Here is a 27,938-nt window from a genome sequence, read left to right as displayed (position 1 = left end):
AATAAATTAATCACATCTACATATAATAAATATACCTATTTCCTGCAACCCTCACTGCCATTAAATAATTCAAATTCACATTTAATAAATATACCTCATGCTCCTCAAACTCAGCCCTGCATTCAATTAATAGCACCCAAACCACCCCATCTTAAATTAATAGTCCCCACTATAAAATTAAATTGCCCCATCTTCACACTACAAAGAAAATAGCACCCATTATTTAGCCACCACCTCCCACACACTCATTACTGTGCCCCTTCATCACCATGCTGTGCCTCCTTATGATCACACTGCGCCCTCCATGCTGCTTTTGCCCCCCCTTCATCACCCTGTGCCATGCTGCTTTTGCTCCCCCTTTCTCCTGCCCCCCCTTCACACTCTGACATGCTGTCTGTGCTCCCCTTTCACTTTGCCATGATCCCCCTTCTCTCTGCTAGGCTCCCCCTTCACTCTGCCAGGCTCCCCCTTCACTCTGCCAGGCTCCCCCTTCACTCTGCCAGGCTCCCCCTTCTGTGCCATGCTCCCCCTTCTGTGCAATGCTCCTCCTTTTGTGCCCTGTTCCCCCTTCTCTCTGCCATGCCCCCTTCTCTGCCATACCCCCTTCTCTGCCATGCCCCCCTTCTCTGCCATGCCCCCCTTCTCTGTCATGCTCCCCTTCACTCTGCCATGCTCCCCCTTCTCTCTGCCCTGCTCCCCCTTTTGTGCCCTGCTCCCCCTTCACTCTGCCATGCTCCCCCTTCTTTCTGCCATGCTCCCCCTTCTCTCTGATATGCTCCCCTTCTCTCTGCCATGCTCCCCCTTCTCTCTGCCATGCTCCTCCTTTTGTGCCCTGCTCCCCTTTCTCTCTGCCATGCTCCCCCTTCTCTCTGCCATGCTCCTCCTTTTGTGCCCTGCTCCCCTTTCTCTCTGCCATGCTCCCCCTTCTCTCTGCCATGCTCCCCCTTCTCTTTGCCATGCTCCCCCTTCTCTCTGCCATGCTCCCCCTTCTCTCTGCCATGCTCCCCCTTCTCTCTGCCATGCTCCCCCTTCTGTGCCATGCTCCCCCTTCTGTGCCATGCTCCCCCTTCTGTGCCATGCTCCCCCTTCTGTGCCATGCTCCCCCTTCTGTGCCATTCTCCCCCTTCTGTGCCATGCTCCTCCTTTTGTGCCCTGCTCCCCCTTCTCTCTGCCATGCTCCCCTATCACTTACCTTTTCTACTCTTCTGTCTTGCTGGCGCTACTCACTGAACGTCACGCCCGACATTCAGTGAGAACGGAGCCGGCACTATAAAGTTTCTCGTTCCCCCCACCAACGAAGAGGGGAGCAATTCAGGGTCGGGGCCTATTGGGGGTAGCCCGGTCCCCCGGCGGGCCAGTCCGACCCTGACTTTACCCACATCTCTGCCTTTTGGCTAAGATTAGGTGTAGATGCCCATGTATGCATTGGGGCCCCCTGTAGACGATGGGCCATCATTTGATCCTCTGGCAAAGAGGCCGGCTGTTCGAAGCCCAAGGTGCTATGTGCCCCAGGTGCGACCAGAGCCGGCGGGTGCCAGAAAATGCCAAAGGTAATGGAGCACACCTTTTGTACAGAATAAGGCACTTTGCACTACAAGACTTTCAATTTTGAGTGCACTTTTGCCCATAAGGGACCTTTTGGCTCCGAAGGTCCGGGGGCTCTCCCTTGCTTCAGCTAGACAGAGCCCTCAAATCGGGACTGTCCTGTGTAAATTGAAATGTTTGGAAGGTATGGTATAATATTTGTGTTAGTTATATGTGGCCACTTGTTTTGTATGATGCTGTTACCTGCCGAGATACATCACCACACTTGCGTCTTGCGTTGCTCACAAATGGTATGTTACAAAATGACTGTCTCCTAGCCTTTGGCCATGGTGCCTAAATAAGATTTTAACTTTCATTTTATCACCTTAATGGCATAAATTGGTAGCAAATATGTGGAGTACAGTGTGCTTCTTGCACTTTCTGTCTCATTTCCATATATTTTATATGAAAACTGTGTGACTTTTTGAATTATTTGCACTGGTAGTGCATAATAGAAACTAATAACAAATGAAGCACATTAATGTATACTAAATTATTCTATATATTTCTAGATACACAATGCATTAGCAGTACATAGTGAATAATTACCGTTTGCCCATAATCCAAGGCAGCCCCTGTTTATTTGTAATAAAAACCCTCTTAATAACTGCAGGTAATTGATGTTATTAATTTTTTTTACTGTTTTCTGAACCAAAACAATGCCTAATTGACCCTAATGTGGTATATAAACTTCCCAGTATTTATTTTGTACATGTGACACTACTGAAGAACACTACTCAAGTACAATAAATGTAAATATAACTGTTAAGCAACAGGATTGTCATTCAAATTAGAAATGATCTTGCTGTTCTTCCCTAATTAACAAATTAGTGTGCTCATCTTCAGTCAGTTCATGAACTGAAGAAGCTTTGCTCAGCCTGTTCTTAAATATTTCTTGAATAAGTTTCTTTGTTGTAGGAATGTATGCACCACAGTATTTGAGCATGAAAACATGTTTGTTATCAAGTACATTGGTATAAGTATATCACATAGCTCTAATCCCACAATACGGGGGAATAGCATCAGAGATCTAATTTTACATGATGCTCAGGGCATTGCAGCTGTCAATATATAACTTGCGGGTTGTTGGGAAAATAATAACAGATTTGTTTCTTTGTGTTAATGTTTTACTCTGGGCATTTTAGAATTTAGTGTTAAATAGGAACATATTTTTATGTTCCTATTGTATTTGTCTAATGTAACTAATTTCTATGATGGTGCTAGTTTGCTTGCAGAGCTCACCATTTGGTACAGGTGCCATTAATTGTCTTCTCTTTCCCATAATCATATATTTTCGTAGAGTTCATCTGTGAATTTTATTGAGGTGTAATAATCCTCTCACAATAAAATAGGTAAGAGTCAAGTAATGGGAGGGGACATGTCTGATGTAATTGGGAACTTGGGAATGGCCAAGTTGGAAAGCATCATAAATATGAAAGACAGCAAGCAGAGATGTAAGCATAAATCTATTTCCAGGATCTAAATTTTCCTCTGTTAAGCATACTTAAGTAAAGAGGTAACATTTACTTCCATCATATATTTTTTTCTGGTCTGGGTGCTCACTCAAGGCCAGCATTTCAGTAAGTCTTGAAAAATCTTGCAGTTAGTGTGTGTTTTTTTTTTAAGGACGCGACAGGATTGAAGTGCAGAAATTGATGTGAAAATTAACTCCGAAAAATAAGCTAAACTTGTATAGAACCAATAAATACACAAAAATATCAAATACATTTCTGTTGTAACTACAGCATGGCATACAACAATACCCATTCCCAGAAATGCAAACTAGAAGTAGTTATGGCCAAAAGTTTTGCGAATGACACACATATTATTTTTAACAAAGTCTGCTGCCTAAGTTTTTATAATGGCAATTTGCATATACTCAAGAATATCATGGAGAGTGATCAGATGAATTGCAAAGTCCCAGTCTTTGCCATGACAATGAACTATATCCCCAAAACAACGTTTTCACTGCATTTCAGCCCTGCTACAACAGGACCAGCTGACATCAGGTCAGTGATTCTCTTATTAACACAGGTGACGAGAACAAGGCTGGAGATCACTCTGTCATGCTGATTGAGTTAGAATAACACTGGAAGCTTTAAAAGGAGGGGGGTGCTTGAAATAATTGTTCTTCCTCTGTTAACCATGGTTACCTGCTAGGAAACATGTGCAGTCATAATTGCTTTGCACAAAAAGGGCTTCACAGGCAAGGATATTGCTGCTAGTAAGATTGCACCTAAATCAACCATTTATCGGGTCATCGAGAACTTCAAGGAGAGAGGTTCAATAGTTGTGAAGAAGGCTTCAGGGCTCCCAAGAACGTCCAGCAAGTGCCAGGACCGTCTCCTAAAGTTGATTCAGCTGCAGGATCGGGGAACCACAAGTGCTTGCTCAGGAATGGCAGCAGGCAGGTGTGGGTTCATCTGCATGCACAGTGGGGCGAAGACTTTTGGTGGATGGCCTGGTGTCAAGATGGCCAGCAAAGAAGCCACTTCTCTCCAGGAAAAACATCAGGGACAGACTGATATTCTGCAAAGGGTACAGGGATTGGACTGCTGAGGACTGGGGTAAAGTCATTTTCTCTGATCAATCCGCTTTCAGATTTATGGGGCATCTGGAAAAACGCTTGTCCGGAGAACTTTTGGTCAATCCTCAAGAGACGGGTGGACAAACAAAAACCCACAAATTCTGACAGACTCCAAGCATTGATTAGGCAAGAATGGGCGGCCATCAGTCAGTATGTGGCCCAGAAGTTGATTGACAGCATGGCAGGGGCGAATTGCAGAGGTCTTCAAAAAGAAGGGTCAACACTGCAAATATTGATTCTTTGCATAAACTTAATGTAATTGTCAATAAAAGCCTTTGACACTTATGAAATGCTTGGAATTTTACTTCAGTATACCATAGCAACATATGACAAAAAGGTATAAAAACACTGAAGCAGCAAACTTTGCGAAAACTAATACTTGTGTCATTCTCAAAACTGTTGGTCATTACTGTATATTTTACACTGCGAATCCTTAGAATAAATTGGCTGCCTAGTGAACATATTAAATATGTGCAGTCCACTTCCCAAAATATAAATTAGCACACTGTAAAAACAATATACTTAGGACACCAAAATAGAAAAGTGCTGATAATAAAGTTACTATATAATTTATTAAAACAATTGATAAAATTATTTATTCATATATCAAAAATAAAATACCGCATAACAGAGATAGTTTTATGTATTTCAGACAAATTATTGTCCTTAGGGAGCAATGTCCATAGATATAGTATGTATAGACTCTAGTATTCTCAATATATGTAGGGTAAATCTTTTATAATGTAAAACAGAACAGTCTTAGTAGAGATTTGCTACAATATTGGCAATTCACAAGTTTAGTCAGCTCCTGATAAAGAGCTTCAGATGGTCCTTTATAGTAGATGTAAGACAACAAAGTCTCCATTTAAAGAGGCTTGCAATCTTTGTCCACTTTGTATGGACTCACTTGTTGTACCTTGAAAAGTACGATCCAATGACTCATTTGAAAATCCTGCTGTGAGTTGGAACTTATCGAGTCACAATGGCTCCATACGAATGCTCCCATGGATAGCGTTACAAATTGATAGTCCCACTGTTATGCCGATATCACCTGGCCTGTTTCTGCGAGGTACCTCTGATGAAACCGCCCAGTCACATGCGGAGAAACGCGTCAGGGGATATCGGCATGTGTTGTTGTTTTTTACGGCACCTGTCATTTCCAATGTTATTCATGATTAAACAATAATAACTCAATTAAAGTGCAAGTTAAAAACATACTTCCTAAGTTTAAAATGATCCTCTCCAAGAGGTCAAGTGGCAAGTGTAGAGCGCATCATTCCGAGTTAGTTAAAAACCATGGTAAGCTATGTTACTGTAAACTATTAAAAGCAATAGTGCTGAAAGCTGTTCACACTTCCTTGGCAGAACCACCATGAATAATTTCAGGCAGCAATACAGCAGCTTCTTAGGGTCCATTCTATAGCTGCCAAAGGGACCATGTCACATCAGCTTGGTGGCTCCTGCCACTACATCGGCAGGGCCCTTAGGCATTCCCAGCCCCCGGTACTTTGTACCTGCCCCCCTCTTGGCGCCCCTGTCTCTTGGCATATGTCTGTCGTGACTCGGGCACTAGGAACACACAATTTTAAATAACTATTTATTTACAGCATCAAATAAATAGAATCAAGGTTCAAACAAACATCCTGCGCTGACAATCCGAATTCATAAGAAAATTTAAATACTCCGAAAGATGAATGTAAATGTACTTTAAAGGAATGAAAATACATATTTTGATGCCCGTTCTTTTTGTTTAAAGAGAAGCAAGAGGGAAAAAAGAAGGGTGTATAGAGCAATGATCGAACAATGCTACACACTAACAGACGTTTTTAAAATAAGAACTTGCTATAGCCTGCAATGAGGACGTGTTACAATTTGCTACCACAATGTGGTTTTGTCAGTGCAGCCTAAGTACACCAAACCTGTAAAATCTGTTTTTTACTAGTCTAAAAAATAATTTTAAAACATTGCAAATTTCTACAAAGATCTAAGTTCTTGTGTGTGTATTTTGTCTTTTAGTTTTCACCCTTTCAAGCATCTGTTTTGGCGTCGTGTTCCTATGATTTCACCGTGAGGTAGGATTTTTAATCATTATTAAAACATTTATTCATCTCAATACTGAAAATAAAGTATTTAAAAGAAGTTTGTTCACAATATTGTATTGTGTTTTTCCTGTAACTCTCCTCTCCATGTATATTATTAATTGGATGCACAATGGTGACCAAACAGCTCCTTTGAAGGTAATTTTCTCTGACAGGTGCTGCTGTAAACATTTTCCCACTGTCTTAGCGGGTGACACATCGGATGTACATTACATTGCTGTAATTGTGGGATTACTGTTTATATGCTTATGTAAAACAAAAACATAAAAGGCCTTGAGAATGACATTTCCCATGATTGGATTATATGTAAGGGTGATAGAAAGCAGTTAAATACTGCTTGCTTACGTTTGTGTACCCAGGTCTGCAGTTAGAGTTTGTGCTGCTCTGGGCCATAAGTGATTACCAACCATCAATGACTGAAATTGAGAACTACTGATATTATAGCAAGAGAGAGGCATTGCAAATATATAGGGAAAAAAACTAATTTGATAGTAGAAGCCTATACTTGTTTTTTCCTGTTACAAATGCTCATGTAAACTATACTTATATAAACAGATGTATTTTATAAGCTTTGCAACTATAAGTTAGTAGAGTACTATATGATATAAAGAAAGACAGCACTACTCTGATAATGCACTTAAATCACTTTGTTAATCAGTAAACATTTTCCGGTCAATGTTACCCTTTATCAAGTAAATACCGACTATGTGCACAGAACATTTTGATCTTGTGTTTAATGCATCATCCGCGTATGACTCAACGGCAGATTTTGATAAAAGAGCTGTTTTCCTTTAACTGCTGCAGTGTTCAGGTTACACTGCGCTGAGTAGTGGCCAATTTGGGTTTAAAGCTTCTTACATGCTATGAATTTCCCAGCAACCACCCGCCGAAGAATGTGGATCACAGAGTTCAAACCTTACCGCCCGCCCCCCTTTTGTAAGCCAAACAGTTGCGGTGTGAACTGACTGTTGTTTCAGGGTTTTTGTTTTCACAGCCATTATGTAAATTCACAATAGTCAGTTATAAAGATTTTCATCAACACTATAAATATTAATACAAGCAAATGACCACACCAAATTGTATTTATTAAGACCATGTGCTTCTGAATAATTTATTCTTTTAATACAATACACCTAATGCTGTTTATTAAAACAATTACTTTTGATCATTCACTTGATATTTTAATTGACTAGTGCAATGCCCTTGTTGGTGGAAATTATACAGAACTGGAAAATGCAAATTCTAACATCTAAAAGTGCATTCATATTCGTATATGGAGATTTTGAAACATTTGTAATGGATTGGCATGTATAATGATTCAGAATTGGAATCTTAACACCAATCTAAGGATGATGTATGCATTTTCCCTTCAAAGATTTTCTACACTGGACTTAACAAAAGCGAGGAAAGTCCCTCGTTGAGAAGTTCAGGATCAAGTTTTGTATGTACAGTACAATAGTTACATAACATAATGTCTGTAGATGTATTGTGCTTCTGTACGTAGCATACATTAGCCATGTATAAGATCCAGTCGGGTTTGTCTTCCTGTCGCTGTACAGTTATAATGTGCCAATCAATGGCACTTTTATGGAACCCAGCCTTCTTTCATTAGTATCATGATTTACCTGGGTCTGTCCACCCTTAAGTCTGTGGACGGGCAGACCCAGCTCTAGCTCACACATTGCAAATATTAGACAGCTCTGAAGTAAATGATTATACATAGCAGGATCACTTTTGAGGCATTAGTATCAGATTATAGGCATGCAGGAAAATAAATTGTTGTATTGTACTAGGGTAGAATAACAAAAAACACACTTAGTATTCTATTTAGATGATAGACAGTGATTAATTTAATTGTATTTGTTTGTAGTTTGCAAAGAAATGGTTCGGACAATTTCCTAAAGGGCTCTGTACAGTTTTATAAATTATGCAGCAGGCTCAACGTTAGTAATTAATGTCAGTTTTTTATGTAAAAGTCTTATGCTATTCACAATATAGTTTATATTAATGATTAGTTCCTCATATACTGAATGACTTTGGAAGTCTGCAGATGTTCCATTCCTTAGAGAATGGGTGATAAATCTTGGTGAGACCAAGCATCATAAATAATCACATTGTACAAACAAAGTCTTTTTTTGGGTGTGGATGCATAATATGAATGCACTTAGCCTGTCCCCAAATCCGTAAAACTAGGTGCATTTGCGCAATACACAACCTGGAGTTTGGGGCTTCCTTAAAGGAACATTTGTATTTTTCAAAAACAAAACAGGAAAAGTGGTTGTTGTTTTCTTGCACTTAGTCTGTCAGCTAAAAGAAAAGAATATAAATGACAGCTCTCATCTGTCACATATTCCTCAATCTTTTATTCTGAGCATTGTTGACATTCTTTTTTAAATAAAATAATTAGTCTGAGTGACTTAATCATTCTGTTCAGGGATGTCAGCATTTCTTACTAATTGCTAAAGTGCACAAATAACATTTGTCATTTAGTGATTTTTTCTCTCAGAACTACAGGATACTTCCATTAAAACAATTAGTTTGTTAAGCATCTACTTGTGTTCAGTGCACTGTTTTCCCCGCAAGTACTGACTGTTCTACAATGAGGTTCATGCCTGGCCACTTGGAACCAAATATAGCCTGCAGCTGATTAACGGGGTACCTTTTCTCTGGATTATGCAAATTTAGTCAACAATAAATGTATTTTAATGTATACTGTATCTGTTTTACAATGCCTGCTATGAAAATACATAGAAGAGGATGTCACATAGAGATGCAATCAACTTGGTAAGGGTTCCCAAAATGGGTAAGGTTTATTTTTCTACTTCCACTTTCAGTTTCTTTGTTGCTGGTATATAGAGTGCAGGCCTATTCCTGAGTCCTCAAGTCCAACTGGTTCAGTCTTTGTGTAAAGTACATATATATGATATCCCTGCTATGGGGAACTTTGCAATAACATTTTGATGTATTTTTTTTGAGTTGCACTGATAGCATATGAATATTAATGATATCTAATTGCCATGATTAAAAAATACAAGACATCAGATATGCTACCAAAAGAAGTATATAAGGTGCTGTCTTTCACCTTGGAAAAGGAAAGCTAATATGGTATAGTAGTTTCAAACTACCAATTCCACACTAATAACTATTTATTAACAGAAACAAACACTTTCTGCTGGTGAGTTATATTTCCTTGATGGGGTATTGGAAATTTGCAAGTATTATGCATACTTGCCAACTCTCCCGGATTGTCCGGGAGACTCCCGCATTTTGCAAGAGTCTCCCGGACGAGTGTGGCAATCTCCCTGATAGGAAGGGGAAAAAATTTAGTTTAAACGCCGCGATTCACCCGGAATCGCGGCGTTTAGCCCCGCCCCCACTGTAAAATGACGCGATTTGCGTCATTCCGTCACGGGGGCGGGGCCAAAATGACGCGATTTCGCAGCCCCGCCCCCTGCACGCCCACGTCCCAGCCGGCATCTCCCGGAAAAAGAAAAAAAAATGTTGGCAAGTATGGTATTATGCTGTTATAGTTTTCCTTTTGCTCCGTATAAACTTGTTCTCCAAATGGCTGTAATAGCTCTCCTGTACCTATAAACACTGCTGTTACACTTTTGGACATACAGACAATATGTTATGAAATTAAAACCCCAACTATTTACAAGAATTTACTATCTGTGCTTCCTTGAATATTGTAGATACCCTTATTGCTGCCAGATAGGAGTATTTGGGGATTCCAAAAAAGGAGTTAATTTGATTTCATTGTCATCTTTCTTTACCACAGACACCCTGCTGGGCATATGTCCTGTGTCTTGTTAACAAAAAGCGTTTTTTCCACACCTAATAAGCTATATGGGCAAAAATATTTAAATACCAGAACATCACATCCATATGTGCTTGTTGATGCCAAAACCATGGATATTAATAAGGAGTTTGTCCTTGCTGTGCCTTTATAAAAACCACCGCTCTTCTGGGAATTATGTCCCCTAGATTTTGGAACAAGGCTGTGGGGATTCGCATCCATACAGCCCCAAGAACATTAATGAGGTCAGGCACTGATTTTGAACAGTAAGGCCTGACTCGTAGTCAGTGCTGCAATTGATTCCAATGGTGTTCAAGTTAGTTGCATTTTCTTTTGATGTACCTTGCTTTGTGCACTCAGCATTGACATGCAGAAATAGAAAATGGCTTTCCACAAAATGTTGCTACAAGTTAAGCACAGAATTCTCTAGAATATTCGGACGCTTGAACATTATACCAACAGGGACTGTAATGACATTGTATTCAAATACCTATACTTTTATATGGAATTGGCCCCCCTTTTGCAGCGATAACAGCGTCCGTTCTTCTTGGAATGCTTTCACAAGATGTTGGAGTGTTTCAGTGGGAATTTGTGCCCATTCATTCTGTAGAGCATTTATGAGGTCAGGCACTGATGTTGCACGAGAAGGCCTGGCTCACAATCTCCATTTCAGTTGATCCCAAAAGTGTTTGATAGGGTTGGGGGTCAGTTCTCTGTGTGGACCAGTCAAGTTTTTCCACACCAAACTCATCAAACTTTGTAGTCCTTGCTTTGTTCATTGGTGCACAGTCATGTTGGACTAGAAAAGGGCCTTCCCCAAACTGTTGACGCAAAGTTGTAAGCATAGCATTGTCCAAAATGACTTGGTGTGCTGGAGCATTAGGATTGCCCTTTACTGGACATAAGAGGCCTAGCACAAACCCTGAAAAACAGCCACATACCATTATCCCTCCTCCACCAAACTTCACAGTTGGCATAATGCAGTCAGGCGGGTAACATTCTCCTGGCATCCACCAAAACCAGACTCGCCTATCTTACTGCCAAACAGAGGCTTGATTCGTTACTGCAGAGAACACATTTCCACTGTTCCACAGTCCAATGTCGTCATGCTTTACACCACTCCATCCGATGCTTGCCTTTGGTCTTGGTGATGTGAGGCTTGCATGCAGCTGCCAGGCCATGGAAACCCATTCTATTAATTAGAAAATAAATAAAAATTTACAATATTCTGCCTCAGATGGCTGTTAAGGAAAGTGCTTAATACATAATCAATGAACAGTCCCATGGGAATCTGCAAAGTCTAGCAAGCAAATGGTAATATATTGCTGTTCCAATGTATATTAGCATATTTGCTCAATATTGCTTAAGAGAGTGAAAATGTGTCCTGACTAAATAGGATGTCAGTGTATATACTATTTTTCAAATGGTTAGAGGTGCAAGGAACCGTGTATAGTAATGGTGGAGTTATATTTTGATTCGCTTTAATCGATGACTTCATAGTAGGTATTAAAATGGGTATATAGCCTAGAATGGAAAGTAATCTATATAAACAGGATTATGGGAGAAGGAGGGAAAATTTGGCTACCTTTCAATTTTGGTGTTAATGTTATGCAGTATAGTGAATTTTAATTACATTTCCAAGAAAGAAATAAAGCATAGGGCGGAGTCAAGTGTGTGAGCAAGGCAGCGGTTAGGGAGACTGAGGAAATTCTGTTATTATTGACAGAAAGAGAAATTTGAGGGGAGCTGGTAACTCTGGGAGGAGGGAAGAGTTCTGTTTTGAACATGTTGAGCTGTAGATAGCATGGGACATTCATGTGTAGATGGCAAAGAGACAGTTGGTTATAAAGTTGCAAAGGCCTGTAGATGTCTATGGAGAGTTTGCACATTCAGTTTACAATGACATTTTATCATTGAAGAACATGTTAGTGTACCTGAAGTATATGCAGTATTTATTTATTATTCTTATATAGTGCATAACATTTTACACAGTCTGGTACATAGAATGTATAATTTATAGTTTATCTTCTCAATAAAATTTACAATCTAGTTTTTTGGGTGGCCAGGACACAAAGACAAAGTAGCAGTCCTTCAATGAGTTTAAAACTGACATCTCCTACTGGTCTTTGTGTGCCATTGCTTGTTGTCAGCACCCTTAATTACTGAGCGATACCCACAGAATAATGTGTGCACTTTTGGGGGTATATTTACTAAACTGCGGGTTTGAAAAAGTGGAGATGTTGCCCATAGCAACCAATCAGATTCTAGCTGTCATCTTGTAGAATATACTAAATACATGATAACTAGAATCTGATTGGTTGCTATAGGCAACATCTCTACTTTTTCAAACCTGCAGTTTAGTAAATATACTTCTTGGGCTGTTAATGAGTCATTTAGAGTTAGGAGTAAACCCATCTGAAAGGTGCAACTATGATGCTCGGTGTGGATCATTTAGAGTTGAGTGGGATGAATCCGAATGCAACTCTAAATTTCATTGTAAAAGTAAAGCTGCCCAGTGTTTGTCTACTACATGCAAAAACAAGCAATATTTTCCCATGCAATTGCAACCCTTGCATTGCAGCAAGGTGTGTCCAGGTGCAAATGTGTACTCTATAGCTGGATTTGCTGCAAAGTGTAAATGAGGCCCAATGTCTCTAAAAAGGATTTGTGTTTACTCCGTTCCTTAGCAATGATTAACTGGTTCAGGAACTAAACAGTGTGATATTCCCTATTTCCTCTACCCTCCTACTCTGTATCTGCTTCCCATGTTTAAATCTCATTGTTATTCCCTTGTGCTGGAGAACTGGAAAGATCTATCACTTTGCTAATTGATCCTTTCAGGTAGCAAAAGCCAGAAGCCCAATTGTGGCCTGTTTAAGTGCAGCATGATCCACAGCTTAACCTCTGCCAATGCTGACTCAGCCTAGTGTCTTACTGTCTGCAATAAATTGTTTCATTTTTATTTATATCTAAAACAAGTTCCTAATACAATACAGGAGGACATGTTATTTATGTGATCCTGCTTAATTTCCTTTTCTGGTTTAATGTCAGCACTTAGCAACATTAAGAACACAGTCATCTCACTAGCACATTAAAAATACAAGATTTTTTAAAATGATGTCAGCATGACATGCACAAAATGCCGGTGACAATAATTTGGCACATAATTTTATGGTTTAAGGGCTATTTTGTCATGTCCTGACATAGAAAATGTGAGAGTCAGCAGTGCAAGAAATGGATGATACCGGCACAGACTCGGCATAGACATTTGCAGTTTTCATTAATGCGCATGTTCACTATAGATCATACTTGCCAACTCTCCCGGAATGTCCGGGAGACTCCCGAAATTCGGTTCAGTCTCCCGGGCTCGTTGGCATTTCTCCCGCATCCTGGATTTCACCGAGAATCGCGTCGCGATTCTCGGTGATTGACGCCATTTTGGAGGGCGGGAGGTGGCGGGACGAGGCCAATCACATCATTTTGGCCCCGCCCCCCGCGACGTAAATTACGGTTTCGCGGGGGGCAGGACCAAAATGACACGTTTGGCCTCGTCCCGCCCTCCAGTCACGCCCCCTCTCCCGGAAACTTGTTTCCGAGAGTTGGCAAGTATGCTATAGAGAGAGTCTTCTTTTTCATACTGCATGTCTTGCCATCAGTTCATTATTCAGAGTAGGGGCAAATGTAACAGACTTTGAAGGTGATCTATCACTTTTGGTTTTTTTTAAATGTATAGTCCACTGTAAATTGATAGGACCCCTCACCTGACCTGACCATTGCTCCTGAGAGGTTGTCTAACGTTTTTTCTTGACAAATTCTGAATAATGCAGTGTGCATCTCACGGACCAATAGCAAGATGCAGGTGTTGTCATCCATGTTCCAGCTTTCTGGTTGACAAATAAAAACAATGTGGCATTCTGAAACCAGTTATGAATGTAGAATTCAAAATTATGCTGAATTTGTGGTTCTTAATGCAAGCAGTCAGTCATCCATTTGAACATGAACAGAGAAGATAAAGTTGATGAACAGGAAATGATAAAAAAAAAAAAAAAAGGGGAAAGAAAGTAATTTAAATGGAAAACACTCTCTATAATATATTGACCCAAAGTATGGCTCTTGTTAATAAATGGTTATAGATACTTATTAATGACCAGAGCAAAGTTTCAAAACAGCGAAATATAAAAAGTAGTAAAGTAGTATTGGTGATTATAAAGTTCTTTGAAATAAGTGATTAAAATTAGTTTTGTGGTTGTGAGATTTTAGCAATCACATTTAGTCTGGTATAATTTTTCCTCAATTATACCTTTAGGGAGGTTATAAAGTCACATTAACTGTTTATATCAATTGTTTCTTATGGTTCTTATTCACCAAGAGTTGTTATCAGTTATTTGTCCATATATATTATTTCTTCATGAACTGTTCATTTATCTAATTAAAGGCACCCTTAAGCATTAAGTGAGACTATACTTTACATATGTTCATACATTTCATTTTCTATATTTTGATTACATAACCCGATCCTAAATTTTAATCTGAATATTAAAATAAAGTAGCTAGAGGCTAAATTCTAATCTACAAATTTATATATTGGAATCGATAACTGTGTGAGACTGTAATGCGGATCTGGTTGGCAGAAAACAAACATTGCTAAAATTCTTAGTATGCCAAGTCTTGAAATCTGTGTATTTCTGCTTCAAATCATCATTTTAAAGTGTAGTTGTGGCAGAGTTCCCTAAGCTATGATAAAATATAGAGTTGTACTTACCTCTGATGTAGCCATCTTCACTTCAGTCCTCCTGAATTCTCAGGGTTTCAGCACTGGATTTCCTCACTCTGACAAGACAGGCCTGTTTCTTAGCACCTCAGTGTTATCCATGCTACACTCTTGTCAACTTTCAATTTGCATGAATCGTAAGTTCAGTCATAAATAGGAGGGAGAATTGCAGCACTGGCCCTTTGGAGCCATCAGCTTTTCTGAATTGAAAGAATGCTGCACAGATGGTAAGTAGGGCTGTTGTGGGGCTTGAATTTTCTATAAAGTGTTTAGAGTCGTTTCTAGGATCTCACTATAGTTCTCAGTAACAGTGTAGTCAGGGGAGGGCTGGCAAATTTCAGCCTGGGGGGCAAGACTCGACTCAGTAGCCTATTTTAATGGAAGAAAAAAATGCAGGTGACCCAGCCCAAGGTAGCCCACTATGGGCCCGAGCCCAGCCTGCCCCTGAGTGTAGTGCTTGACTAGCACATCTATGCATGTTACTAATGAGCAGAACACTTAACATTTGATTAAAACAAATCCTATCTTATACTTCACACAATAGTAGAACACATGCTGTATCAAAAATACAGTAACAAAATATGTGATTCTGTGAAGTTAGTTAGTTTTAAACATATAGGTTTCCCTAACAACCACTGCACCTAGTAGCTGTTGGGCCTCTTTCACATGAACCACTTGCATTTAAAACAAAAACTTACTCCAAGAGCAGTCCTGCTCTGCCTGTCCTTCACCTAGCTGCACCTGGAGAATTTTGAAAATGAGAGCGGTTTGCAGTGGTTATACTGCCCTTTTGGATGTGCTAAGCAATCGATTCATTGGATTGGTTATGATTTTACTTTTTGGGGTGAGCGTTGAAACATTTATATATTTTCACTGAAGTTATTCTTGTAATCAGCAAGAACATTGTCAGGGATAAATGCATCCAAGCAAAGACATTTAAACGATTCAATTGATACTTGTACTTTTTTTATTATATAGACTGATAGAAGTGTACTAACAATGTAATAGTATTTATCCGTATTCAAATGCAAATATAAGAGGGTTTTTAGGGACAGAGTGCTAGTCAAGGTGCTGTCTTGGTTTTCTGTTTCCAAAAAGAATGTCGCTTTAAAATTCTCCATTTTACTGATGCAGCAGATCATGGTGACAAATGCTGTGGCAGCTTATATTGCAAAAGCAAAGATGAAGTATTTTGAGATTTCTACTGTTTTATTTTTTATATGGACAGATCTGGTATCTTTCCGCTTGGTACATGGTGTTATTCATTTTTTTGCGTCCAGACGCCTTTTTGCATATAAAACAAGATTTGTGAACTGGCCGTGTACCAGCTTAATAGCTTAATATAATTTATCATAGTCTGTGTGTATGTATGCCTCTACAGTAGACTGCTTTAAATGAATGTATGTCTGCTAAATGAAGAATGGGAATAAAGGCTGAAGATTGTGTAAAGCTCTGCAAACCTGTGATAAAGGAGATTATGCAGAATATATTGCACACTGTTTACTACAGTCTTGGAATAAGCTCTGGAGGATTTGTGTTACATAGTTCTCCCTACGGTGAAGGCTTGTTATCATAGTTTTACCAACCACAGCATCTTACAAATATGGCTAAAACTTGCCAGGCATGGAATAATCAGTAACTGTGCAAGCCTCACGTGTAGTTCTTTACACTAGGCATAATTATATTTGAAATGCTTAGAGAATTGTAAGTGCTCTAGTACAGCTGCCACTTGTTGAGACTGTATTACTATAGAATAGGCACCCATTATCCTTCATCTCTTGGATGAAAACGGAAATTATTATTGAAAGGGTTGTGCTTAACCATGTAAATTTTGGTGGTGCAAACTGACCTGATTATTTTTTGAAATGATGCTCTTTTTGGAACACAAGAATAGGGCAGTCATCTGCAAATTAGATTGTTCCAATGCATTTACATTTGTGATCTCTGTATAAGCATTTGTCAACATATTTTATGCAGAGGTGCCGATACTTTTACAAATTCTTTTGCCCTTCAGGGTAACAATAAAACACTGCCCAGATCATGTACATTGTAGAGATGGACCATTAATATTTTAGCTATGATTGCAGAGAAAAAGTGAACATTATTTTTTTAAATACCATAGGGTAAAGTTTATTTTACAATGAAGCCTTATATAAATGAATGCAGTGATAGTAAACCCATCTTTTAGTCTCATCATTTAACTTTATTGACTAAGCTATGCTGCAACGTAACACGGGATAAATGTAGCCCCATCTGTATTAATCATCACTGGTGCATCTGAGAAACTGTTGATGCTTCTGTAGTGGTTGCTTTGATTAACTTGTTTAGTTAAGCTTGAGGAGCCTTTGAGAGGCAAACTTTAGAAGACCATGGTAGAATTTACCACCATATAGCACAGTTAGGTCTTTTATTATTTTGAAATATGAATGAATTGGGTCTCCATATTTTTAAAATGACTAATTGTGACATGACCTCTTGCTTATTTTCTGATGTCAAATACATTTAAACAGCTACTGGAAAATAATGTCATACATTCTGGTAATTAGGATGCAGCAGGAGTCTGAATTCTAGGAAAACATTAATTTCATATAAAAAAAAATGGAGCCATCATGGAACAAAATGGGATACATCAGAAACCTACACATAAAGTTAGCTTAATCCATTAGTCGAGCACAGATGATCTAGTGTTTTTATAAATGAAGCTTCCTGGAACTGCATATCTGTTATTGTTTGTATGCATTTTATATCCCAGTTGGCTTTCTAAAACATTATTATTTGCTATTGCATTGTTTTTCATTGTAAAGAGGATATATATTTTAAAACTGTCTTTTTAAAGTGACTGTGTAGCTTTAGATTATGAATTGTGTATGATTCTGCACTATTTGCATATTGCCCATACATTGGCTGTCCTGTATACACATATCTGTATTACATGTAAACAATTTTCAACTGTATTGTTTTACATTTGTTTTCTGCTGCATTTATCATGTGCTTTTTGATTTATTAGGTAATTTACTTTGCCAATGTTGTCTGCTCTGCTCTGTGTGCTCAGTTCCACTTTATTATTGCTTACCTTTATTATTTTTCTTTTTCTTTTTGTTGAAACGTGTGATCAAGCATTTCATGTAATAGGTTTTTGTTATGGTCAATGTTGTCTTCTGTATCCTGACGTTCCATGTTTAGTAACTGTTGATGTTGTCATTAAAGGTAATTTTTGAAGCACAGAACTGCCGAAATCACAGCTTAAAATCTCCTTAGGTGGCTTGTATTGCCTGGGATTGCAGAGCTAAATGGCGGCATCTGTGGATGAGTAGAAGTTTGCACCAGCTAGCAGCTGGAATAGCAGGAACAAACACAGAATTTCTTCAGGTTACAGAAAAAAGCAAAGAAAAACTGCTGCAGTAAACCTGAAGCAGACACTTTTTTACACTTACATTGCATTACTTAACTAAAAATTACAGTTGCGGCCTGGCTTGAACTAGCATGGTGTAGGGCGTTTGTTTCCTACTCTCCCCAAGTATCCGTCTAATTATCCGGGATTTGCGGCACCCTGCTGCCTGACCCACTTGCTGATTATTCCAAGACACGCTGATCAGTTAGGTGATATTACTGGTGTGAAGTTGATCCAGCGCTGCATCTAGGATTTTGTCGTTCATGCCTACTGCTGCAACCGGTTTGCGCCCTCTGCTTTCTCCTGTCACCTAAGCCACGGAAGTGCCAGGGTGGCAGTGTGGGGAGACACCGTGCACTCCTTGAGGTGTCGACTGGGCTCACCGGTGTCTGACCCGCACTGCTCAGGATTTGCAAGTTCTCAGCCAGAGACGGAGGGCAGTGGCTGACGTCCTACCCTGCCCCCCCTTCTCCTCTCCACTCTGATCAACAGACTGGGACTCCCCGTGTGCGGCGCCGCTTCTTCATTCAGCTCAGTCCTGACGAAAGGCAACTAATACCAGCACACCCCTGTGAGAGGATCAGACACTGGAGATTCTTGACCCGTACATGCCGGTGGTGGGTTTCTACTCACAGGCATCCGCTATCTTGCCTGGGTGCGCCTGCTTTTTGTATCCCTCACGTAGCTGAGGCGCAGAGAATTGGAAAACGGGTCCCTATGCTATCAGCTGTCTCTACTGCTTGACCTTCCTGGCTCAGTGAAGCTACAGTTATTCTTTATTCAAGACTTTGTTCTTAGACAAAATTGTGAGTGAGCCCACTCCCTTGGCTGAGAAGCAACCCCACACATGATGGATGCTTTACTGTTGGCATGACACAGGACTGATGGTAGCACTCACCTTTCCTTCTCTGGACAAGCATTTCTCAAAATGCCCCAAATAATCTGAAAGGGGGGATTCATCAGAGAAAATTACTTTACCCCAGTCCTCAGCAGTCCAGTCCCTGTACTTTTTGCAGAATATCAGTCTGTCCCTGATGTTTTTCCTGGAGAGAAGTGGCTTCTTTGCTAGCCTTCTTGACACCAGGCCATCCTCCAAAATTCATTGCCTCACTGTGCAGGCAGATGCACTCAAACCTGCCTGCTGCCATTCCTGAGCAAGCTCTGCACTGGTGGTGCCCTAATCCTGCAGCTGAATCAACTTTAGGAGGCTGTCCTGGCGCTTGCTGGATGTTCTTGGGCGCCCTGAAGCCTTCTTCTTAAATATTGAACCTCTCTCCTTTAAGTTCTTGATGATTCGATAAATGGTTGATTTAGGTGCAATCTTACTAGCAGAAATGTCCTTGCTTGTAAAGCCCTTTCTGTGCAAAGCATTGTGTCATTGTCAAAAGTTTTGACCATGACTGTATGTGTTATGGTTTGTTTTATAAGCATCAGATATGCTGACTGTTACGTTATGTCTGATGGTTACACTGCCATGTTTTCCACTGTATCATTACAAAGTGCATATCGGATCAATCCCTGGTGCTTATTTGTTTAGACCTTTTAGGTGAGAAGGGTATTCAGAAAACTGAACCCTATGTGGCTAGATTCAATGGGGGAAGGGTCAGAATTGATTTATTCGTGGGAGGGTTTTTTCAGTGACAACTGTGTGACGTCCTCTCCAGTCATCCTCTGGGATGCTTTCAAGGCCTTTCTTTGGGGCACGCTTATTAAATAGGTCTCTGATAGTAAAAAAAAAAAAAAATGATAGGCGGATGGATGTGTCTTTGGAACAACGTTGTAGGGATTTTGAGTGCCTAGTTTTTCAATCACATGCCAGGGAGGAATAGACTCCTTTCTTTGCAAGCACAGTTGAACTGGCGAGACCATCTCCTTGACAAATCTAAATGTCGTTTTCTTTTCTCCAAACACCTTAATTACTTTAAAGCTGATGTGGGGGGGTCTTCTTGGCTTGTCTGGCCAGGGATGAACTGGCGAGTAAGTCCATCCCTGCTATCTACAGTGACCAACATGTAAAACTCTTTAGAGGCAGTGAGATTGCGCGTTCATTCTTTCAGTACTACAAGGACCTCTATGTGCCTAGGGTGCAATTCATACATATGCAACTCTGATTTTCACTAAATTCCCGAAAGTGTCCCAGGAGGCGGTGAAACATTTCAATGCACCCCTTACTCTGGTGATGGTGGACATTTCTATAGCCACTTTTCCCAACCATAAGGCCGAGGGGGTAGACGGCCTCCCTACTGATTTGTATGAGAAATTTAGATCCTTTTTTGTCTCGCAGGTGCTGGATACTTTTCTATATCTGTTTGCGCTGGGTAGTATGCCCCCCTCCTTGTTAGAGGCGCTGTTTACAGTGCTACCTAACCCTGGGAAAGACCCCATCGATGCTGAATCCTACCGCCCAATTTCACTTATGTACTGATGTCAAACTTCTGGCCAAAATAATTTCTATCCGTTTGAACTCTGTCATTTCTCGAATTGTTCACCCTGACCAGACAATCTTTATGTTCGGCAAGTCCACTATGTCCAACCTCCGTTGCCTGTATACCCACATCCAGTTGCACCAAGAAGCTGAGAGGGAGGCCGTGATGGTGCTAAGGCCTTCGACTCTACTTATGGAAGGTCCTCTGTAGATTTGGGATGGAGGACAGATTTATTAAATGGGTGCAACTATCGAACTCCGCTGCAGCAGCAAGTGTTTCTGTTAACAGCCATACTACTGCCCCGTTTGGTCTGGGTCTGGGAACTAGGCGGGGGTGTTCCTTATCCACCACGTTATTTGACCTTGCTGTAGAGTCCTTGGCATGTTTGATCTGGGCATTAGAAATTGTGTTCCTCCCCGGGACTCTATAGTCCTGTATGCCAATGACATGCTAATTTCCTTTCCCAACTCCATGGCAGCCATTACAATGAGTTAATACCTTGATCAGCTAGTGTAGACAGGAAAAGATTTGCCCCACCTGGACCCAATATAAGACCGCTCCTTCTCTTATTCAGTGTCTTCTTTTCCTGTCTCAGCGTGTATGGATTCAGTGTATGAATTCAGTGCACTATGGACCAGGAGCCCACCCCAAAAAAGCTAAAGGACACCCCAAGGAAAGCCCTTAGAGTGGGTGTTTGTGTAGTTTTAGAATAGGTTACTTAGTTCTTTTTTGTTCTATTGTTTACAGTAGCTATGTGGAGCTTGTGCAGGGAAGAAGGAAATGTAAAGTGAAAAATTGTGTGTGTGCAGCTTGTGATGGCCGATTGCCGAGAGATTGTACTGATCCTTTATGTGCGTTAAACGATAGAAGAGCCTGGCCCCCCTGAACAATTTAAACAGTTCTTTTCATGGATGGTTAAAGCGATACAGGATTTTCAGGCTCCAGAACAGGGAACAAAGAGGGACAGGATTCCTATAGGAGAAGATATGGAGGAAGTGAGGCCAGGGCCATCCTCTGAAATATTCAGTTCCCCTCAGGAGTGGGATTCTTAGTCAGCTAGTGACACTTAGGTGAAAGAGGATCCCAGAATGTTTAATTTGGATACTGTGAATGTTATTCTCAAGCATATTCACAAATCTCTAGGCATTGAGGAACCGACGGTTCCGGTCAAACCTCAGGATGCATTGTTTTCGGAACACCAAGTAAAATCTAGAGTATTCTATACCCATAACGTGGCAAAAGACTTGATCCCTAAGGAATGGCAAGCCTTAGACAAAAGTCATCCTAACATGGGGAGACTGAGCCACATGTACCCCTTCCAGGATGAGGATATGCTGAGATTGTGTTTGGTACCTAAGGTGGATTCAGCCATAGCCAGCTTATCCTCAAGGACCACTCTCCCATGGGATGATGGGGGACCTTTGAAAGACGCCATGGATAGGAGAATGGAGACTTCCTTCAGGAAATTACATATCTCCTCAGGCATAACTCTACAGTCTAGGATAGCCATAGCTGCGGTAGCTAGAGCCCTTAGGTTCTGGGCCGGCATGTTGCATACAGATATTGAAGATAAAATAAATAGATTGTATCTTCTAAAATCCTTAGAGATTATGTAGAAAAGCATTGCTTTCTTGTGTGAAGCCTCATTGGATACGATTGTGTTCTCTTCCAAGAGCATGGCCTTGGCAGTTATGGCGAGAAGAGTGCTTTGGTTACGTCCGTGGGCGGCAGATCATCAATTCAAAAGCCGTCTGACAATGCTTCCATATGAAGGTAATTTCTTGTTTGGAGAGAAACTGGATAATCTGATGCAGAGGCTAGCAAATAGTAATGCTAATCGTCTACCACAAGACAGGAAGGGGAGACGTTTCCTATCTTACTCTCCAAGTCAACAGTTTAAAGAAACCCATGCCTATTGGCCTGGGAGACATCATTCCAGACACCAAGATAATATGGCAAGACAGTCCTTTCGGCCCTTCAGATCGGATAGGGGAAAAACAAGGACAGCAAAGAACCCAATGACTATCTACAGATCCAGTCTCCATTAACTACAGTGGATAGCAGGATATCACACTTTGCAAAAATTTGGAATCCGACCACATAAGACAAGTGGATCCAGGAGATAGTAACCAGAGGACATGCCATAGAATTCCATACCTGGCCAAAAGGAAACAGGTTTGTCCAGTCAAGAAGTCCCACGTCTTTCTTGGAACAGCAAGCACTTAAAGAAAGCCTAAAAGGCCGTATGAAAACAGATGCTATCGTACCAGTACCGATAAATCAGGAAAACATGGGGTTCTATTCCAGACTGTTCCTTGTCCAGAATGCATCAGGTGCCTTCAGAACGGTACTAGATTTACGAGCTCTCAATTGCTATTTGCAAGCAAAGCACTTTCGGATGGAGTCTATCAACTCAATCTTCAAAGCGGTAAAAACAGGAGATTTTCTGATGGCAATAGACTTAAAGGATGCATATTTTCATATCCCGATCATGACCCATCACCAGCAATTCCTGAGATTTTGCATTCAGGGACGCCACTTCCAGTTTACTTGGCTTCCATTTGGCCTTTCCACGTCTCCAAGAACATTCACCAAATTCTTATAGTTCTCATAGCGGCAGGGAGAGAGAGTGGCCGTATCTAGACAATATCCTGATTTCGGCAAAGTCAGAAGAAGCAGCCTTGCAGGTTACATCCCAAGTAATTCAGTTTCTGCAGCGGCACGGTTGGTTAATCAATGTTTAAAAAAGCCATCTGACACCGTCACAACAGCTTGTGTTTCTAGGAGTGCAAATAAATACAAGAACGAACAAGGTCTGTCTCTCAAGAAATATTGGACAAAATACAGTCCTTAGCGCATCAAGTTCAGATGCAACCTCAAGTTTCAGCACAAACCTATCTTCGCCTCCTAGGAATGTTTTCCTCAACAATAGGAATCCTTCCATGGGCAAGATGGCAAATGAGCAATCTTCAAGCAAACCTCTTTGCACAGTGGGATTGCACAGTGTGGTCTGTAGATTCCAGAATCAACCTCTCAAGATGGGCAAGAGAGTTCCTAAGCTGGTGGCAGCTCCGAGCCCTGAGAAAGCTAGGTGGGACTCTCTCAATGCCAGACTGGTGTGTTCTTACCACAGGCGCCAGTTCATTAGGTTGGGGTGCTCACATGCAGGCGATGGACCAACAGGGCACTTGGTGAGACGAAGAGAGACTTCTCCAGGAGAACATCTTGGAGATGAGAGCGGTCTGGCGTGCAGTCCAGTACTTCCAGTCCTACTTACAAGCCAAACATCTGTGAGTATTCTCCAACAACAAGACTGTAGTAGCCTTTATAAATAGGCAGGGTGGTAACGAGCAGAGCAACGCTGGCCAAAATAACCACATTAATGGCATGGGCAGAGACGAACCTGAGATCTCTCAGCCCTTCATGTGGCAGGCAAAGACAACGTGGCGGACTACTTAAGCAGACACCAAATCCACCCAGGAGAATGGCAGTTGCAAAAATTAATGACTTTAATGACGCAGATTTGGAATGCCAGAAATATACCTGATGGCCACAGGGAACAATCCCAAGGTACCCCTCTTCTACTCCCGTCACAGAAACAACAAGGCTCTAGAGATAGATGCCCTGTCAATGCAGTGGAACTTCAAGCTGGGGTATGTGTTTTCTCCCTTTCCAGTCATCCCTCAGGTACTCAGGAAGATAAGGAATAAAAAGGTGGAGGTGATAGCAGTCCTCCCGGCGTGGTCGTGTCGCACTTGGTATGCGGTAGCACAGAGGATGCAGCTGGAACATCCAATGCCGTTGCCGGTCAGACCAGATCTCGTACAACAGGGACCGGTTCTGCATCCAAATCCGGACTCCCTTGGTTTGATGGCTTGGAGACTGAGTGGCGACTATTGAGATCCAAAGGTGTTCCAGTAATAGACATTCTAATTCAGGCAAGGAAAAATAATTTCTTTATAATTCATTACAGAATTTGGAGGAAATTCATTTGTTGGGCCGAGAACATGGCGAAGGATCCCGTGTCCTCCAGTTTTCCAGATGTGTTAGAATTCCTTAAAGATGGTTTTGTTAAAGGACTAGCACCATCCACATTAAAGGTGCAAATTTTTGCTCTTAACATCCTTCTTGATACCAAGCTGTCGTCTATGGATCTCGTCTTCCAATTCTTTCAGGCACTGAAGAGGTTACGACCAAGAGTGAAACAATTCTTAGCTCCTTGGGACCTTAATATTGTCCTGGACACCTTGACCGCTGACCTCTTTGAACCATTGCAGGATATTTCTCTCAAATGGCTCACTCTGAAGGTGCTCTTTTCTTTGGCAATCACTTCAGCTCGTCGAGTAGGGAACTTACATGCGTTATGGTGTGAAGAACCCTTCTTGAACATTTATGAAGATAAAGTGATTCTAAGGACGAGCACAGAGAATCTACCCAAGGTTGTCTCTTCATTCCACATCAAGTAAGAATGAGTACTACCATCTCTCTATCCTCATCCCACTAATAGTGAGGAAAGACATCTCCATACTCTAGATGTGGTGAGAGCTCAGCCCTATATTTTCCCACTCTTGTTCTAATAGTTATGTTTATAGGATGGCTTGGGAAGTTACAAATGACACTTTTGTTTGAAGGGGCCAGAGGCACGACCCCTTCACTCATTTGTGGAACAATCCCGCATTCGCTGAGCTAAGTAAATTATAATATTTTGAGATAGTATGGGATTACTGGCCTAGTAAAAAAGTGGAAGTTGCTCAATCAATTTATAGGCTATAGCAGGTGCTTGAAAGGGTGGGGATATCCTGAAAGGAACAAACACACCCTTTTAAGCACCTGCTATAGCCTATAAATTGATTGAGCAACTTTCAGATGTCGCAAAGCAAAGAAGAAGTTTTGCAAGATCTGGTCACACTGGTATTGTTCGGGTTATAGGGCCCGCGTAGAGGATTTGGAGGCCTCTGATTAGATAATTCTTAGCTTGGCAAGGGAGGGGTGGTAGGCTTGGCGACTGTACCATATCCACTTCTATGTTCACTTTTTAACTTTCAATGCAACTTGTTTCAGTTGATTTGGCGTAATGATCTGTTACTTTGTAGACTATGTGTTGTACCGATTCACGTCTCCTGATTTCAATTCATCACCCACTCAGTGTGCGAGCAACCTACAACCTGCTATACTTGTTGAGGTTTCACTGCTTTGGTTGTGGGCAAGGGATTGCCTGTGTGGTATCCTCATACATTGTTACAATGTTCATTTACGTGTTTTGTATGTCTGAAAATACCAAATAAAAATGTACTTGATTTCTTAAATAAATAAATAAATAACAAGTACAGTTGAGTCTCAAAGTAGTATTTATTCACAACCACGTTTAATTGCGTTTCTTGATGAATGAAGCCCATAGCTTTGTCTAATACCAAGATTTAGACTAATAGTATATTTATAAGGGTAAAATGTTTTTTTATGCACTATAAAATAGCATTTTACCTATGTTGAAGTAAGCTGCATCCATCAAACAGTGTGTGCCTCAGGTACGAGTAAAATACATTTACCAAAGATACAGGAGTCCACTGTGTGGTTGATGCCACTGAATGGACTGCAAGTAAAATGCTGCTGTTTTATGGTTTTAAAGTTACCTAGTGTGTTTGAGCCCACAGAGCAAATACTGTAAACTTACAATTTTGAATTTGTAGTTAATATTAGTTACTAATGTAACTTGTACATAACTTTAAAAAAAACTCACATACACATGGTTGATGGTGGACTGGTACCCTGCAAAAAGCAACAACTTGTGCAGAGGCTACTGACAGGACTCTGGGAGACACGCTGGCAGGACTGAGGCAGACGGGACTGCCAGGAGAACTGCAAGATATAGCGAAATAGCTAAATTGTTATATTGCAGCACAAGAAACAAGGTTAGTTGTGTGGTGCAGTGCTTGACATATACCAATATTAAAACATTTTTGGTAATACTGTGAAATATTCATTAACGCATTGTTACTATAGAAGTGAATATGAGATAAAAAAAAATACTCTACTTCTGATCTCTTTTTGCCAGAGTTCACATTCAGTATTCACTAATGTATATTAAGGTACTGTTCTTGAGAAGTACCTATTTACATATTAAATTCTATAAGGCCTTCAGGGGCAAACGCAGGATTTTTAAGGGGGGTTTTCCGCCCCCCCCAACTCAAAAAAAAAATAGAGAGAGCTTGCGCAGCAGCTCCATTTCGGCGAGTCTGAATTGTACAGCACCCGCAGTGCTGTCAAAGAAACGTCCGCGGCAACGCTTCTTTGACAGCGCCGCGGGTGCTGTACAGTACCATTCGGGGAGGGGAGGGGTTTCTGGAGAACCAGAAACCCCCCCTGCGTGCGCCCCTGGCCTTAAGGAATGTATATTAAAAATGTCTAAGCAGTCTAAACCCAAGATTTAGTCTTAACAAGCAGAATTATTCAAAAGTGATAGAGTTGAAAGGGCAGATTTTTAGGGACAGTATTTGCTGTGCGCAGGGGAGGCCCTGAAAAAAATTCTGAAAGTGGTCTCATGTAGGCAGGGCCAAAACAAAATTAGGCATGGTTAGCAAACCATTGACCCTAGTCACATCTGTGGTAGACAAGGCCAGTGCAACAAGCAATGGTTACCCATATACAATACAGAGTGCATCCCTGTTACAGAGAGCGTCCCAGTGACCAATATACATTACGGCGTGCATCCTAGTGACTGCTATATAATGTAGAGAGTGTCCCAGTGACCACCGTACAGCAGAGATAGTGTAGGGTCTAGGTCATTGAGATGTCCATTGGTGTCAGTGACTCACAGCTCAGTAAATATGCTGATCAGGGTGTTGTATGAAAATATCCACCTCCAATCAAATATTTACTTGAGGCCGTGTAAATGCTGACGTCCATCTTGACCTGTCTCAGCCTCTTCTTTTTGAGGCCTAGTGTCACAGTGGCGATGGCAGAGGCCCCGTTATTGCTGAGGGTCAGTCTTTAATTAAGCAACCTGTTGGAGTGAGCTAGTTCTCCACCGGAAAATTTCACTTCTTGGCTATAAGACAGGAGGAGGAAAAGGGGAATCTGCAGCTTGGAGCTGCTTCTGTTTGGAAGGGGATTCTCCTCTAGTGCAAGAGTTTGGAGAAAGTGGAAGCCAGGGAGTGGCTGGCATAGGGAGGGTTGGAGCTGGAGATATGTTTCTCTGCAGTGCTCCTCGGGAGTTCTTCAGCAGAGCCAAGCAGGGGCCTCTCTCATTTCTCAGCCTGTCCCTCAGCACTCATCCTGCATCTC

The 27,938-nt window shown here is 41.0% G+C and overlaps 1 protein-coding gene across 2 annotated transcripts in view; it reads left to right on the top strand.

Annotated features, from left to right (window-relative positions):
* Window positions 1-27,938, top strand: part of PEX7 (peroxisomal biogenesis factor 7) — a 199,157-nt gene that overhangs the window by 133,457 nt on the left and 37,762 nt on the right. For both annotated transcript variants that reach the window (XM_075203152.1, XM_075203151.1), the window contains exon 8: window positions 6,188-6,243. In XM_075203152.1, coding sequence (XP_075059253.1) covers window positions 6,188-6,243 — 56 coding nt within the window. The remainder of the gene's footprint in view (window positions 1-6,187; window positions 6,244-27,938) is intronic.

The sequence above is a fragment of the Mixophyes fleayi genome, chromosome 3 (assembly GCF_038048845.1).
Source record: "Mixophyes fleayi isolate aMixFle1 chromosome 3, aMixFle1.hap1, whole genome shotgun sequence".
Classification (NCBI taxonomy): Eukaryota; Metazoa; Chordata; class Amphibia; order Anura; family Limnodynastidae; genus Mixophyes; species Mixophyes fleayi.
This window is presented reverse-complemented; position numbering and strand designations above follow the sequence as displayed.